Source organism: Pelophylax lessonae (assembly GCF_965119305.1).
Source record: "Pelophylax lessonae genome assembly, chromosome: 7".
NCBI lineage: Eukaryota > Metazoa > Chordata > Amphibia > Anura > Ranidae > Pelophylax > Pelophylax lessonae.
Window position 1 is genome coordinate 270,375,845 of NC_138774.1, and position 11,793 is coordinate 270,387,637.

The following is an 11,793-nucleotide window of genomic DNA, read 5'->3' on the forward strand; positions in this document are numbered from 1 at the left end:
CTCTCTTTCGATCCTTCAGTTGCTCTCTCTTTCGATCCTTCAATTGCTCTCTCTTTCCTTCCTTCAATTGCTCTCTCTTTCGATTCCCCTTTCAATAGCTCTCTCTTTCGATCCCCCCTTCAATAGCTCTCTCTTTCGATCCCCCCTTCAATAGCTCTCTCTTTTGATCCCTCCTTCAATAGCTCTCTTTTGATCTCCCTCGTTCAGTCTCTCTACCATCTCTCTCTTTCAATCTTTTGCTCCCTCTTTTGATCTTTTTCACTCTTAATCTCTCTGCCTTTTTCAATCTCTCCCTTTTGATCCCTCTCATTATCTCCTCTCTCTCTCTCTCCTGGAGACATCACTGTATGCTATTTACTGATTATTAAAAACACTGGAAGAAGAGCTTCTTGTGGCTAGAATTTTCTGTTTTTCAATGTCTCAATCTCTCGCTCTTTCAGTCCCTCGCTCTCTTTGGATCCCTTCAATCAATCTCTCTCTTTGGATCCCTCCTTCAATCCCTCCCTCCTTCAATCGCTCTCTCTTTCGATCCCTCCTTCAATCGCTCTCTCTTTCGATCCCTCCTTCAATCGCTCTCTCTTTCGATCCCTCCTTCAATCGCTCTCTCTTTCGATCCTTCAATCGCTTTCTCTATCGATCCATTAATCGCTCTCTCTTTCGATCTTACAATCGCTCTCTCTTTCGATCCTTCAATTGCTCTCTCTTTCGATCCTTCAATTGCTCTCTCTTTTGATCCTTCCTTCAATTGCTCTCTCTTTCGATCCTTCCTTCAATTGCTCTCTCTTTCGATTCCCCTTTCAATAGCTCTCTCTTTCGATCCCCCCTTCAATAGCTCTCTCTTTCGATCCCTCCTTCAATCGCTCTCTCTTTCGATCCCTCCTTCAATCGCTCTCTCTTTCGATCCCTCCTTCAATCGCTCTCTCTTTCGATCCCTCCTTCAATCGCTCTCTCTTTCCATCCTTCAATCGCTCTCTCTTTCTATCCTTCAATCGCTCTCTCTTTCGATCCTTCAGTTGCTCTCTCTTTCGATCCTTCCTTCAATTGCTCTCTCTTTCGATTCCCCTTTCAATAGCTCTCTCTTTCGATCCCCCCTTCAATAGCTCTCTCTTTTGATCCCTCCTTCAATAGCTCTCTTTCGATCTCCCTCTTTCAGTCTCTCTACCATCTCTCTCTTTCAATCTTTTGCTCCCTCTTTTGAACTTTTTCACTTTCAATCTCTCTGCCTTTTTCAATCTCTCCCTTTTGATCCCTCTCATTATCTCCTCTCTCTCTCTCCTGGAGACATCACTGTATGCTATTTACTGATTATTAAAAACACTGGAAGAAGAGCTTCTTGTGGCTAGAATTTTCTGTTTTTCAATGTCTCAATCTCTCGCTCTTTCAGTCCCTCACTCTCTTTGGATCCCTCCAATCAATCTCTCTCTTTGGATCCCTCCTTCAATCGCTCTCTCTTTCAATCCCTCCCTCCTTCAATCGCTCTCTCTTTCAATCCCTCCTTCAATCACTCTCTCTTTCGATCCCTCCTTCAGTCACTCTCTCTCTTTCAATCCCTCCTTCAATCACTCTCTCCTTCGATCCCTCCTTCAGTCACTCTCTCTCTTTGGATCCCTCCTTCAATCGCTCTCTCTTTCGATCCCTCCTTTAATCGCTCTCTCTTTCGATCCCTCCTTCAATCGCTCTCTCTTTCGATACCTCCTTTAATCGCTCTCTCTTTCGATACCTACTTCAATTGCTCTCTTTCGATCCCTCCTTCAATCGCTCTCTCTTTCGATCCCTCCTTCAATCGCTCTCTCTTTCGATCGCTCCTTTAATCGCTCTCTCTTTCGATACCTACTTCAATTGCTCTCTTTCGATCCCTCCTTCAATCGCTCTCTTTTTTGATCCCTCCTTCAATCGCTCTCTCTTTCGATCCCTCCTTCAATCGCTCTCTCTTTCGATCCCTCCTTCAATTGCTCTCTCTCGCTCTCTCTCCCTCTTTGTCTCTCTATCCTTCTCTCCTTCAATCTCTCTCACTTTTGTTTTGTCTTTAACATCTCTCTCTTTCAATCTTTTGCTCTCTTTTGATCTCTTTCACTTTTAGTCTCTCTGCCTTCTTCAATCTCTCTCTTTTGATCCCTCTCGCGATCGCCTCTCTCCTCTCTCTCCTCCCTCTCTCTCTCTCCTTAATCTCTCTCGCTCTCTCTCGATCTGTCTTCTCTTTTTTTTCTTCTCTCTCTCTTTTTTTTCCCTATGTCTCCTTTCTCTCTCTCTCTCTCTCTCTCTCTCTCTCTCTCGCTCTTCTCTCTCTCTCTCTTCCTCTTCCACTTCCTCTCCCTCCCTCTCTCTCTCTCTCTCTCTTTTTTTTTCTCTTTTTTTCCCTCTCTGTCTTTCTTGCAGAAATATAGTTCAGCCATGCACCCCTTACTGTTCAAAGTGACCAGACTAGTATACTAACAGCAGTTGTATTGATGGAAGAATTTAAAGATAAAAGTTGATAAATTGATGTGATCACTGTCACCTGACATGGACCATGTAATGGAAAAACTTTTGTGTAGATACTGTTTGTAAAAAAATCTAGATAGTATCTTCTTTAATATGAAAAGCTGGGCAAAAACACACTGCCCCATAGAAGCACATTTTCCATGGGCACTTTTAGCCTAATACTGGTAATATAATTAAAATAACTCAAGACACTAAAATGTTAAAAAGAAGCCTGTATTTATTTAAAAATTATAGCAAAAAAAAATATATATATATATATATATCTAATTTCCCTTATCTGTATTTGTAAACTAGGAAGTATTTCCATATTCCTATGCAGGAGGCAGTCCAGTACAAGCTTGAGCACACGCTCCTTCCTATGGTTTACAGTGTATGTCAAGGGCAGAAAGGCCTCCCATTGACTTTACATTGTGAGCCACATAGGAAGACAACACAATGAGGCTTTCACTCCCCCTGCTCGTGAAAACATCCCACATTAACAAAATCATTGTTGTATAGGCCTGTAAAGCCTCTTTCATGCATTTGCTTCATTTGTGCTGTTTTGCATAGTTTCTGCAAGACAAAAGGAATCTGTCCACATAGGACTATTGGAGCTGTTTGCTTTGTTGGTGCAGGTTCCGGGGCTTGTCCTCCGTACCTCAGACCCAGGAGAAGACACAATATATGTTCCAGGTAGTAAAGCAAGGGTATGGATAAACAGCCCGTAGCATACATCCTTAAAAACAAATGAGAGCAACTATCATTTGATCTTAAAGTAATACTTTCCTCCATAATGAAACAAAAGTTATACCTCAGGAGCCTGTATATCACGTGCTCCTGAAGTCCATGGTATTCTGATATATGAATATTTACCTTTGCAAAAAAAAAAAAAGTTAGGTTGGCCCCTTCTGCATACCAAGGAACCATCAGGGAGTTTTAGAAGGGGACAGGCCAGTCTTTGACCGTCTCCCCAAATGTCAAGATTTGCATGTTGTAGAGCTCCTAGATTTTTTGGGGGGGACCTGGGCTATGGTAACAATAATGAAGGTAGAGCCATCAGGGAGTTTTAGAAGGGGACAGGCCAGTCTTTGACCTTCTCAGCAAAAGTCAAGATTTGCATGTCGCAGTGCTCCTAGATTTTTTGGAGGGGACCTGGGCTATGGTAACAATAATGAAGTCAGAGCCACCAGGGAGTTATAGAAGGGTCCAGGCCAGTCTTTGACCTTCTCAGCAAAAGTCAAGATTTGCATGTCACAGTGCTCCTAGATTGGGGGGGGGGGGGGGGGTCTGGGCTATGCTAACAATAATGAAGGTAGAGCCATCAGGGAGTTTTAGAAGGGGACAGGACAGTCTTTGATCTTTTCAGCAAAAGTCAAGATTTGCTTGTCACAGAGCTCCTAGATTTTTTGGAGGGGACCTGGGCTATGGTGACAATAATGAAGGTAGAGCCATCAGGGAGTTTTAGAAGGGGACAGGCCAGTCTTTGACCATACCCAGCAAAAGTCAAGATTTGCATGTCACAGAGCTCCTAGATCTGGGGGGGAGATGGGCTATGGTAACAATAATGAAGGTATGTGGTGGCACATAAATCAGTTCAAGTGTATATCACGTGCTACCCTTCATTGTTTTTTTCTCGTTTGTAAACTCCTTAAAGGTTTGTTCCAATTTACAGTAATTAAAAATGGATTCCTTCTGAAGATCATTAATGCAGAAAGTACATTTGCTAGTTCTCATATACGAAGTCAAATGAGAGAACCAAAGCATCTGAGAGTTACGAAACATTTAAAAGCTGTACAGGCAGTCCCCGGGTTACAAACTTCTGATTTACAAACGACTCCTACTTACAAACGGAGAGAGACAACAGGAAGTGAGGAGAAATCTCCCCCCTAGGAATAGAAATTCACTCCTGTAAGAGTTCTCATTGGAAAAAGGTGTCTCCACTGAAGCTTTATCACTAATCCTTGTTTCCACAACAACCCAAAATTTTCAAAATCCAGTTGTCCTAGGGACAGAAAGTGAGGTGAAACATGGGTACAGACAGCAAAACAAATGGCACAGGGGTGTTAACCCCTCCCTATGCTATCCAAAAAACTTAAAAATGATTCTTTTGGCTGGAGCTAAACCTAAAAAATGTACCTGTTCTGACTTACAATTCGACTTAAGAACAAACCTACAGTCCCTATCTTGTTTGTAACCCAGGGACCTCCTGTATTGGTTCACAAACATTAACACAGAACCTCCAACGCATTTTTGGGGCTTAGAGACCTCCTTCTTCAGGGCTTTAACATAATTGGTAATCAAAAGGACTTAGTAGTTTGGCTGATTATGTGATTCTGGCTAAACCCTTTGCAGCAAACAAATTACTTGTGATAATTTGTACGTATTTTATTTTATAAATTCTTTATTTAAAGGTATGCCAAAAAAAAAAAAAATACAACTATTGTAACATAACACTGGATCATAAATCTCAGTACAAAATTACAAGTTTAACACCTGAAGGAACGTCTGCCCTGGCCGATTAGTAATGACCTCCGCAGACCCCCCCCCCCTCCCCCCATTCACACAGAAACAAGATATGAGATATAGTACGAAATAGCAGGCACATATATCAACATTCCTTGCCATGTAATATGCATAGGTGGAAAGAAGATGCTGACCCAAGGGTCCCCAAGCAGGGCCACGGCCTCCACCGGCATCTGTCTCCTGGCCGGCGTACGGAGACCGTAAATCCCCATGCATCTGGGACATCACAAGCATATTCAAAACATTTTCAGCAAAAAGAGGAAGCACACCATGGACATTTTCAAGTGTTTTCAGTATAGGAAAAGAAAAAGGAGAGTAGTAGATAGAAAAGAAGCAGAGATATGGATAGAGAGAGAAGGAGAAAAAAAAAAAGGGGGGGGCAGGGGAAGGGAAAGGACTTGACCACCGGTGCGGAAGGAAAGAGGAGGGGCCCAACAGCCGCCCAAATTGTACAAATTCTAAGTTCTTTTGATTACCAATGTTTAAGCAATTAAGAAGGGGGAAGTCTCTTTCTGAGCCCCGGAAATGCATTGGCTGTTCTGTGTTGTAATTTGTGAACAGATATTATTATAAAGGGTTTTCGACGCTTAAGGCTCGTACACACTATAAGAAAATCGGGCGAACATTTTCGTCCAAAGAATTTTCGTACGATTTTCGTATAGTGTGTACAGAACTTTCTACAGACGAAAATTCTCGAAGGGACAAACTCCAAAATTTTTCTCGTATTGGAAAAAAACAAACGATTTTAGTTTAATGTGTACCATTTTCGTACGATTTTTGTACAAGAAAAATCAGAAAAAAAAGACTGCGCATGATCATAAACAATAAACAACAGAAAAAGCCTTTTGTTGTACGAGAATTTTAGTACGAAGTTTCGTAAGAAAATTCTTTCATCGGTTCCGATTTGCTGTGAAACAACGAGGAAAATCAGAAAATCGTTCGCCCGATTTTCTTATAGTGTGTACCCAACTTTAGACCATTTGGGGCTCTCATTGGACTGTACGTGTAAAGCTGGTCCTCCTGATTGAGTGCCTCACCACAGCCATTGTTCCCTGTTATAGTCTGATGCTCCCGATCCAGCTAGGGTTTCCACCTCATCCGTTTAATCCCAAACATATTAATTACACAGGTTCTGAGGCTTAGTTTATGCAGGTAAGGCACTAAGTGAGCTTAAAGTGGAGTTCCACCCTGAAAAATGTTTTTTTTTTTATAAAAATACCCCGGGGACAGTCAGGGCTAGTGCATTTAACCACTTAAGCCCCAGAAGATTTTACCCCCTTCCTGACCAGGGCCTATTTTGCGATTTGGCACTGTGTGACTTTAACAGACAATTGCGCGGTCGTGTGACGCTGTACCTAAACGAATTTGACGTCCTTTTTTTCCCCACAAACAGAGCTTTCTTTTGGTGGTATTTGATCACCTGTGCGATTTTTTGATCATGCGCTATAAACAAAAAAAGAGCGTCAATTTTGCAAAAATAACAATATTTTTCACATTTTTTTATATGAAATTCCCCAAAAAAGATGTAAAAATCAAAATTTTTTAACATTGTCGGCCAATTTGTTTTATGCTACATATGTTTGGTAAAAAAAAAATCGCAAAAAGCGTATTTTGATTGGTTTGCGCAAAAGTTATAGCGTTTACTAACAAAGGGAAAGATTTTTGTCATTTTTGCTGTTTTTTTTTTTTTAACGCGTAATGGCGATCTGCGTTTTTTTTTTTTTTTTGTGGTGCATTGCGGTGGACAGATCGGACCCTTGACTGACATTTTTGACACTTTTGGGGTTACCAGTGACATTACTGCAGTAATCAGTGCTATACATATGCACTGTTACTGTAAAATTACACTGGCAGTGAAGGGGTTAACTTTATTTGAGAGGGAGGGGCTGTGTGTGTCCCTAGGGGATTGATTCTAACTGTGATTGTCTGTGGCTTGAGGTGTAAGAACAGTGATCAACGGTCCTACATAGTAGAACCGTATGATCGCTATTTCTACACAGGGGATAATGACAGGCGGCTTGTTTACATCAGCCGCCTGCCTTTCTCCCTCTGCACCGACGATCGCCAAGTGACCGGCGGACATCGGGTCCGCAGGTCACATGCGCGAGGGGGTCCGTGACCGCGCGGGAGCGCGCCTCCGGGGGCGCGCGCTCGCTCCCTAGACCCTCACAGGCTAGCGACGTAGTACTACGTCGCTCTACCTGTGAGGAGCTGACCGCCGCAGTAAATAGTCGTGCGGCGGTCGGCAAGCGGTTAAGCAACGATAGCCTCTGAACTGTCCTGTTTCACTTACCTTTTAAAAGAAATACTTACCTTGAAAATGTCTTGTCCAGCGCTGCCATCTCAGGTGTGGGCAGCTGAAGCCAGAGCGTCCTCTTCGGTGATGTCGGAGTCCCAGAATGCCCTGCTCGTCACTTCCAGTGCAGGCGCGTCATCCCTGCACAGCTTCCCGAGCATGCCCAGAAGCTGTTCAGCAGGGAATAATGCGCCTGCATCGGAAGTGACAAGCAGGGCCGGTGCAGACGCATTGACTCCTGGGATTGATGACGTTCATCTCCCAGGAGTCAATGCAAGCAGGAAGTGACGTCGGAGGCCGTGTCCGCAGAGGATGAGGAAGGAAGGTAAGTATATTTTCTTTAAAAACAAGGTAAGTGAAAGAAATAAAAAATTGGAATTATCAAATTCTTTTTCAGGTAAAAAAAAGCAAGCGGATGGTGAAAAGTACATTTTGAGGGTGGAACTCCGCTTTAATTGCCACCTTATTCAGCCTTGGAACCTGTGTAATTAACACGTGTTCATGTTTAAAGGCATTTGGAGGCAGCACCTCATCGATACTTGTTATAGCCACTAATTCACAGACTGCTCTATAAAGCAGAACTGGAGAGAATCTGGAGCAGTGTTTTCTCCAGGAAAGGTATTACAGCTCTTCTGTTACTTTTTATTTATTACCCCAGCGTGACTTTTAGGTTTGGGTTCACTTTGATGGCCAAACTGAAATAGCCGCATAATAAGCAATCAGCCAGTAGCTGTGTGAAGTTCTATATGAACGCTTGTGATGTCTTTGCTGTTTTTCTTCCTATACCACCCTCATATATAGGTCATTCTCTTTGCAGGGTGAGCTGGATTACAAACTGCAAGACCAAGACAACATTGTATTCATCTCCACATTACACGGAGGATAGTGAAGACCTTGTGATTTGCTTTAATCCAATCATGATGTTCCAAGTGGGGAGGGGATTTTTCACGGTGTCTTCATCAGCTCCAGTGGCGGTTCCTTGTAAAGTGACTTAAATTCTGAAAAGGACATGTCTACATAACCATACCGCCAGGGCAGCTGCTGTGTGAATAGGTCAGAGCCATCCGTTTGGTGACATCTGGGACATCTCATTTATTAGCGGCCTTATATTCTATGTCACTTATTACATCTAGGGGTACCTAATTAAATTAATTTGCTGTCAGTTATAATTAGCGGGGTGTGTATGCAAGAAAAAAAAATGTCATTGTGAACTGTTGTCACATCCTCATGTCACATTTTGAAACTGCCTACCAATTGCCTTCTTTGTGCTTCCTTTAAAATAATGCGTTATTATGGCATGTTTCCTCCCGAAATCAGATTGAGATATGCTACCGTTTACCTACACACGTGGGAGCAGCCATTGTGGTCCTATACCAAGTGTCTGTGTTCCCTTCCTAGCAACCAATCTGCTTTTTCCCTTTTCTGCTGCTAGGACAAAAGAAAACCATCTTCTTCCTTTTCAAGGCAATGAAAGTGACACAAAGCACTGTCAGCTGTATCGGTCTTGAGGTCAAAATACAATAGTGAGCAAGTGCTCATGAGGTTTCCCAGGGCTCATAAAAAGTGTAGCAGTCACCTATTTTAAGTAGCTATAAACAATAACTGGATGCTATTCGGTTTGCTAAAGCACTGTGTATTATAAACAATGGCTGTGTTTTCTTAATAAAAATTAAAGTTTCCACAATTTTTCATCCATGTATGCATCTTAGTACTGCTGATCTCTTGCAGTTTCTTATCAGCCACTTCCTGCAGCAGTGGCTGTATGGTGGGCTTCCTGATGGTGATGACGGAACATGCCTTCACAACAGCCTTTTTCAACCAGGGTGCCTTGGCAAAATGCCTAACAAAATTATTAAAAATTGTATACAAGCCAGCAGTTGGACCAAGCCTGCCTTTTAGTTACACAAAGCCATGGGTTTTCATTGTGCACCATTACAACTTTGTAGACACCGGCATCCTAACAACCAATGACATCATCAGTTGGTGAGGAGGATGTCTGTTGCCTCCACAGCATCCTTGTTTGACCCTCCTGTGCCCCTCTTCCTCAGCACTGGGGTGACATTATCTGACTGATAGAGATAAATTGAGGGAGAACAGAAACATTGGAATACTAGTCATTATGTGTTTAAAAGCATTTTTGCTTTGGAAGAATAAATCACCTCTAACATTGGGTGTCCTACATGTGGATGTTGCTGCATTATGTAAAGCTATTAGAATAGTTTTTACATGTTAGAATGGGGTGCCTCGAGACCGTCCATAATTTTAAAGGGGGCCTTGAGTTTTTCTATAATATTAAAGGGTGCCTCAAGTGAAAAAAGGTTGAGAAACACTGCTTCACAATATGCATTGGCATAGCCACTTAATGTCTTTTACTGGAGTCATGTGCAACACAGGGACGATGTAAAAGCATAATTGGGAGTCAGTGTAGTCACTAGCGATCAACCAGTATTGTTGCCGATACCGATATTTTGGCCATTTTTTTTTTTTGTTCACTTGACAGGTACTCTTGTGGAGGGGTCTGGGGGTCTAAAAGACCCTAAACCAAGTTTGGCCGTTTGTAATGCTGTCATTCTTTTGAATACCTGGAAGTGATGTCATGACATCACTTCCGAGTTTCTACATGGAGACCCAATCAGAGCCGAATGCGGCTTTGATCGGGTCTTCGGCGGCCGTTCAGGCTGGTTGCCTGGGTCTCCCGGTAGGAAGGGAGACCCGCTGAAGGTGGCGGGGGGGGGGGGACGCCCCCTCCTGCTCCTTGTAATGACAGCCGAGTGGCTTCTCAGCCGCATTGGTTGTTATTACAAGACAGCCGACCGTCGGCTATGGACGCCGGTACCGGGGTAATACCTCTAGCTGCAGGCATCACTCCGGTACAAGCACTTTCCCGAAATATAGGCAATATTGGTCACCTTGGTGGCCGATTCCGATATATCGGGGAAAGTGCATATCGGCCCCCGATATATCAGCTTTGCCGATAATTGGTTGATTCCTAGTAGTCACTCCGTAACAGCAAGTTCCTATACAAGGTCCCTCATGGCAGGATTATTTGATCAGAGTTACACATTAAAAGAGATTGAAAACTACTTGTAAATTGATATTAAAGCCCCGTTCTGGGCAAATTATGAACCCTTTACCACCGCTCCTTAACACATCCTGCAAGGTTCTTTTTATTTATTACCTGGTAAAGTAATTTTATGGTTAAGGTCTCTCAGGAGCACCTTTTCTGGGTGCGGGAGACCGCTAATCAAGTGCTGTAAATGCTCCATCGCCGACAGTCCACTTACACTGACATTACACCTCTTTGGACCCTGGGAAGACCCCACTGCTGGCTAGTCAATAGGAAACATCCCACCGGATGTAAACAGAAGAGGAGGGAAGGCTTGAGACCGCAGTGTCACATGACAGTGGTGCCATGTTTACCTGCTTGGGGTGCCTTGGTGTTCTGTGCATCCCATGTAGACAGCCCCATTGATTTTAAATGGGAATGCTGCGGTGCATCCCATGTAGGCAGCCCCATTGATTTCAAATGGGAATGCTGCGGTGCATCCCATGTAGGCAGCCCCATTGATTTCAAATGGGAATGCTGCGGTGCATCCCATGTAGGCAGCCCCATTGATTTCAAATGGGAATGCTGCGGCTGCACGGACAGAGCCACATCTCCCAATATTACAGTGGTGTGGGGCAGGTGTGAGACTCTGAACTCTCCCTGTCTGCGTTCGAGGCCCTGGACCCACACCCACATGGATGTCATAATGGGAGCAGCAGATGTCCCTGTGAAGCTGTTGTTCCCATATTGACATCAGTGGGACTGCGTGCATGGGAAGGCACAGAACTCATGTGCAGGTAATCATGGCCCTCGCATCAGGTATGCATTGATACGCTCCGTATGAACTAGGCCCTATATGAGATTTTAGTGTTCAGGTTTACATACACTTTAAAACAAGGTGTCTGCCTGCTGTGGGCATCCACTCTGTTTTTGCGAATCTGAATACTGGTGTCTTGTGTCTATAGGACGCATATGTCAAACACAAGGCCCACAGCCCGAATGTGGCCCTTCAGGACTTGTCATGTGGCCCTCACACCAGATTTGGAGCCGCATTGTGCTTGAACTCTATTCTTCCATCTCTGGCACTCTCTTTTTTCTCCAGCTCCCCGCACTTTTTATGTAATGCACTCCTGAACCCTGCACTCTGTACATAGCACACCCTGAACTCTGCACTTTGTATGTAATGCACTCCTGAACCCTGCACTCTGTACATAGTGCACTCCTGAACCCTTGCACTCTGTACATAGCGCACTCCTGAACCCTGCACTCTGTACATAGTGCACTCCTGAACCCTGCACTCTGTACATAGTGCACTCCTGAACCCTTGCACTCTGTACATAGCGCACTCCTGAACCCTGCACTCTGTACATAGCGCACCCCTGCACTCTGTACACAGCACACACAGGAACGCTGCACTTTGTATGTACTGCACTCCTGAACCCTGCACTTTGTACATAACGCACCCCAG

General features: G+C 43.8%; 1 protein-coding gene across 2 annotated transcripts in view; it reads left to right on the plus strand.

The window, feature by feature from the left end:
• URM1 (ubiquitin related modifier 1) overlaps positions 1–8,485 on the plus strand; it is a gene marked incomplete at its 5' end in the record, with an annotated part of 45,613 nt that extends 37,128 nt beyond the window's left edge. For both annotated transcript variants that reach the window (XM_082264513.1, XM_082264512.1), the window contains one exon: positions 8,097–8,485. In XM_082264513.1, coding sequence (XP_082120639.1) covers positions 8,097–8,165 — 69 coding nt within the window. In that variant the 3' untranslated portion in view covers positions 8,166–8,485. The remainder of the gene's footprint in view (positions 1–8,096) is intronic.
• Positions 8,486–11,793: the final 3,308 nt, after the last annotated feature.